The sequence below is a fragment of the Callospermophilus lateralis genome, chromosome 13, assembly GCF_048772815.1.
Source record: "Callospermophilus lateralis isolate mCalLat2 chromosome 13, mCalLat2.hap1, whole genome shotgun sequence".
Classification (NCBI taxonomy): domain Eukaryota; kingdom Metazoa; phylum Chordata; class Mammalia; order Rodentia; family Sciuridae; genus Callospermophilus; species Callospermophilus lateralis.
The window spans coordinates 73101188-73106195 of record NC_135317.1 but is presented as its reverse complement, the minus strand read 5'-3'; the positions used below and the strand labels follow the sequence as shown (position 1 = coordinate 73106195).

Below are 5008 nucleotides of genomic sequence, written 5' to 3'. Positions count from 1 at the left end.
TCCCTGGAGTCCAGGCCTGTGTTACATAGTTTTCAGGTGAGGCCTAGAAGCTGGGAAACCCGGATGTGGGGCTCAGGAAGGGCTTCTATTCCAGAGGGAAAGCCCCACCCCAGGGTTTAAATGATGGTTCTGAGGGGACAGGGACAGCAGCCCCACCTGCACTCTGAACACCTTTCCTTTGCAGGGAACATGTCCAACTCTTCTCTGCCCGTCCAAACCTGGCATCTACCCTGCAGAGGGCAGAAGGCCAACAAGTGGTGCAGGGCCTGGCAGGAGGGGGCTCTGATCTGGAACAGCAACCTGCCGCCACCTGGGGCAGACTCTCACAGGGGCCCCAGAGGAAGTCCCAAGACCTGAGGAGGCTCCTTGAAGCTGTGGGCAGGAGGATCGGCATCTGCCGGCTTCCAGGTCTCCCTGACCTGTCTGCTCTCTGCCCCTTCATACACCCTACGTGCCGTGGCTCTGTGCAGTGTGCGTAGATAGTGCTCGCCTAGGTCTGTACTGTTTGTCGTGAAAAGCTTAGTGGACTGGCCAGGCTGTGCCACCTTCTCCAAGCAAAGCCATATGAAGCCTCTACTCAGACTCCCCATTCTGCACACACTCCTGCCTCGGACTGGGTTCATTGTCATAACTGCCTGCCCTTCTGCATGAACACCAGGCAGCTCCCAGTGGGGGGCCTCAAAGCTCTAATCCTTAACTCCAGGATTAGCTCCCCACTGCACTGAGACCCACCAGCCCACTCCCAGAACATTTCAGACCCTCCCCTGGCCCCCGCCTCAATCTCCATCTACCCTTCAGAGTGGACTAGAAAGAAATCCATGACTAGGGGCTGCAAGGACCCATCACCCTGGCCACACATCCCTAATTAAGTACACTGGAAGCTGACTATTTTCATTTCAGCTAGGAGTTCCAATCCTGCCTCCCTGGAAGTCCGGTGCATCGTTCTTGTCCTTGCATAGTTTTCTCGCCCCACCTCCTCCAGCTTCATGCTCCTTGTTGTGCTCAATAAAATGGACATATTTTTCTCTACAAAGCTTCATTTTATCCTTTCAAAGGCAGAAGCAGCTCAGGGATCTCAGCCTGTCTGGAGTGGAAGGTACCTGGACAGTGCAGGTCAGGTCGGAAGGAGCAATCAGGGCTGGTGTGTATCAGGAGCCGGCAGTGTGCCGGGCACCTAGTAACAAACATGAGCTACCCCATTCACAACAACAGGAGCAGGTTCTGCAGAGCCTTGCTCCAGTGTCCATTCTCTTAATGGCTGTATTAGAAGAACATGAGTTTGAGGCCCAGCTATGCCCTCCTCTGCCATTTCTGTGAACTTGGGTGAGTTCCTTGCCTTTGTGCCTTGGTTTTCTCATTTGTCTGATGGGAATAACAGTGCCACCTACATCATGAGATAATGCAAATGTGTCCAACACAGTGTTCAATAAATAAATAAAATGATTAATAATGATCAAGAAGTTAATGTAGATAAGATGCCTAGCACTGTACCTGGGCTATGGTTAGCACACAAATAATCATGCCATTCCATATTTGCACATGTGCACATGGGTGCATGTGTGCACACGCATGCACACACACACACACACACACACACAAACATATAGGGCATATACTCTTTGATATCTCTTTGAGATCCCTAGAGACATAGATCCTAGTGTAAGTCCTACCTCTTGAGAGCTGTGTGAATCTGGCCATATTACTTCCCGTTCCGAGTTTCTATTTCCACATCTATAACTAGAAGCTGGATTGCTTTCAAAGGTGGGAACTGTTCCTCTGGCCTCCCAAGGTTGAGGTCTATCCGGTCCTGAAGCAGAAGGGCCCAGTCTCCCTAGGTACAGGTGATGAGCAAGCTAGACTGAGCAAGTAGGGCAGCTCAACGGTCTTGAGCTCATAGGGACTCCAGTGAGAGTCAGAAATAAATGACAAAAGTTTATTGAATGGGAAAACAGACCATTTCCCTCCCTGAGCTTCTAGTTCCTTTCCAAAGATTTTTATTGGACTTTTCACTTGCACATCTTTTTTCATTACATTTTTTTATTGGTCCAGGATTCAGTCACAACAGAGGACAAGGACACGTGGCTCTCTCCACTTGAGAGTTTCCAGGCATGATGACAGACCCACCTATACCACCTCTATCCACAAATGTAGCTGTCCCATCAGCGCAGGCTCTTCCTGGTGGCATCCAAGTCTCCTGGAGTCAGAAAACATTCCACCCGATCTGCCCCCTCCCCAGAAGCAAAGGGAGCTGGAGATCATTTGCAGGTGGCATAATAGAGCACACGCCCATTGATGTGGTCGCGAATCTGCTCCACACGCTTCTCCAGTCCTGTCAGGTCTGCTGAGCGCAGCATGATGGCCTGGCTCCCCTGCAGCAGCTCCGACTCCATGTCTGAGGCAGATGGAACAGTGTGGGGAGGAGGAGTGGATGGTGAGATACCCAAAGACTCCCATCCCTTCTCCTTCCCCCGCCGCCTGGAGGCAGCATGGGCAGGAGAACCAACTCGGCAGAGGCTGGCCTCCAGGTGGCGGTTACTGAAGCCTCTCCCCTCTCTCTAGTCCTGGAGACCCCCAATTCTGATTATCCCCTAACCTCTCACCCCTCTTGTCTTCTCTAGGCTCTCTCAGGTGTACCAGACTGATGGGGGCAGGGATACTGATACCAAGATTAGCAGCCCAATGCTGTTGGACCCGGACAGGGGCCATCCTACCAGTAACACTTAAGTAGACATCTTGACACTTGCCCACTCTCCCCCACCAAAATGCTACCCCAGATTAATCTAGTTCTCCCCACTCCACCCCCATCCTGGTCCCTTCTGATTATATGTGAAGGCTTGAAGAACACTGAAAAATGACCCAGACTGGCCTGTGTCCCCTAGGCAGGAGTCCCCTGTACCACATTCCCCTAGCCTATATTTCACCAAGAATAGGGAGGGAGCACAACTAACTTACAAGGCTCCAACTTTAGGCAGCTCTGATTATTTGCTAATTCCTCTTCTCAGACAACAAAAATCTAACCACTTCTTGCTTCCACCCAATTGTCCCAGGTCTGTCTCCTGGGTATGTAGGAATATATCTGCTCTGCTCCCACATGGAAGTCCCACACATTTCTGAGGCTTCGTTTTCTCCAGGTTAAAGGTCTTCATTCCTCATCTGATACAATTGCTGGGTCCCTCCCTCTCTCCCAACCCAGCCACTCTCTTCCTGGTGTGTGCAGGTTTTTCAAAATCCCTCATGAAGATATAGCAGCCATCAACTTGAACAGAGCATAAGAGAGTGTCAGTCAGTGAGCATCCACATGGGCCTACAGGTTGATCAAATCTTGAAATACATCCATAGTGGTGGTTATATCACTGCTGTTCCATTTCAGGGCCCCACTTCCAGAGGCCTCCTTCATGCATAATCCTCGCCATTATCTTCCAATTAAAATAAGTTCTTTCAAGTGGGTAAATGTCCATCCCAATGCTATGACCTGAGACTATTCTAGTTGGTGGGTATGGGCTGCACCAGCTGCTAAGTAGTTTGAATATCACCCCTAAGCTTTTACTGATCCCCCTTACTTTGGCTGCTTTGTGTTTATTAGCTCTCAGGAGTAGCAAGACATTGCTGTTTCAAAACAAGCCTGCAGTTACTCAGAACTCTTGGGTCTTTCTCAGGTGAGTAACAATTTGTGACATGAGCCACTGAGAAGCCAGGTCTCTCCTGAGCTGTACTTGTGGTCTAGGCCCACAAAGGCCAGAGGGAAGGTTTATCCTTACTTAATTTCATCCTGTTGGTTTCAGCACATCTTTTTCATCTTTTGCAATTGCCTGGTGTATTAACTCTCTGTCATACACAGATTTGACAAACTAACTCTTTATCTTCATACAGAGCATTGATGGGCAAGGCTAGGAGAAGCACTGACCCAGGCTCTGGTTCCTTCCTCTGGTTCCTTGCCCTTTATGGGTGGGTGGTCACAGCCTCCCATTTCTTCATTATGAACCCACCAATCCAACCTTCTCTATGGTGTCCACTTAGCTACCCACTGAGGATTTTGCCAAAATTCAGAGAAACGATGCAGCATGCACTGAACATACCAGCCCAGTGATGCCACCCACCATCACAACTTAGAGAATGAGTGGCTTCTAGATTCCTTATTCCTCTTTCTGAGGAAAGCTCAGAACCCTTTTAAAAGCTATTATCATGGTGTCTCTGCCATATTCAGATCCCCTGGATTTTTCCCTGTTACATGCAGGGCCAAGTCTACCCTCTTCATCTGGGTTGGAGGCCAGCCACGTGGAGCCGTGCTATGTCTCTCCCACAGGTCCTGGTCAGCCTCCTCTCCTGTTGGCCGATTCCTGTCCCATCCTCAAGACATGCCTTGTTCCTTCTCACCCTCTTCTCACCTTCACTGAACATTTCTCTCAGAAGTAATTGGTCTCCTTGAGCTCATTAGCCATGTCCCTTTCACAGGCCACCTCAGGCTATTAAATACAGTTTGGGGCACCGTTCACATGGTAGGGAAAATGGCCTCATCTGGAGTGCAAGCTTCTTCGGGGCAGGCCAAGTCAATGTGAGCACTTCTGATTCCCCACAGCCCTGTCACACATGCTAGCCCTGACTGGCCTCACTCCCTTAGCACTGCTGCTCCAGCCAGAGTGGACCTCAGCAGCCCTGGGAGGGGGTCAGCCTTCAGGGATCCCCAGCAGTCCATGCCCCTCACCTTGCATCCTGTCCATCATCTCCATGGTCTCCTCAAATAGTTCCTCTGCCTCTGTCTTGACAGTCAGGATCCGACTGCCCTGCTCACCCAGCATGGGACTCCGACTCAAACGGTCCTTCAACCCAGCATACTTTTGCTTTATTCTCTCAAAGTCCTGAAAAAAGTAGAACCACCTCAGTATCACCATCATCAAAGGGCTATAGCTAAAGCATTGAAATCATCCGAATCAACACACAGTGATGAGGTGCCTCCTACTATCCCCCATGCACATATTTCACCTATTAAAACCACTGTGCCCAGATTATG

At 50.0% G+C, this 5008-nt stretch overlaps 1 protein-coding gene across 5 annotated transcripts in view; it reads right to left on the bottom strand.

Moving 5' to 3' along the window:
- Positions 1-1906: 1906 nt before the first annotated feature.
- Lamb3 (laminin subunit beta 3) overlaps positions 1907-5008 on the bottom strand; it is a 43571-nt gene continuing 40469 nt past the window's right edge. For all 5 annotated transcript variants that reach the window (XM_076873009.1, XM_076873010.1, XM_076873011.1 and 2 more), the window contains 2 exons: positions 4703-4856; positions 1907-2392 (listed from right to left, as the gene is read on the bottom strand). In XM_076873009.1, coding sequence (XP_076729124.1) covers positions 2256-2392; positions 4703-4856 — 291 coding nt within the window. In that variant the 3' untranslated portion in view covers positions 1907-2255. The remainder of the gene's footprint in view (positions 2393-4702; positions 4857-5008) is intronic.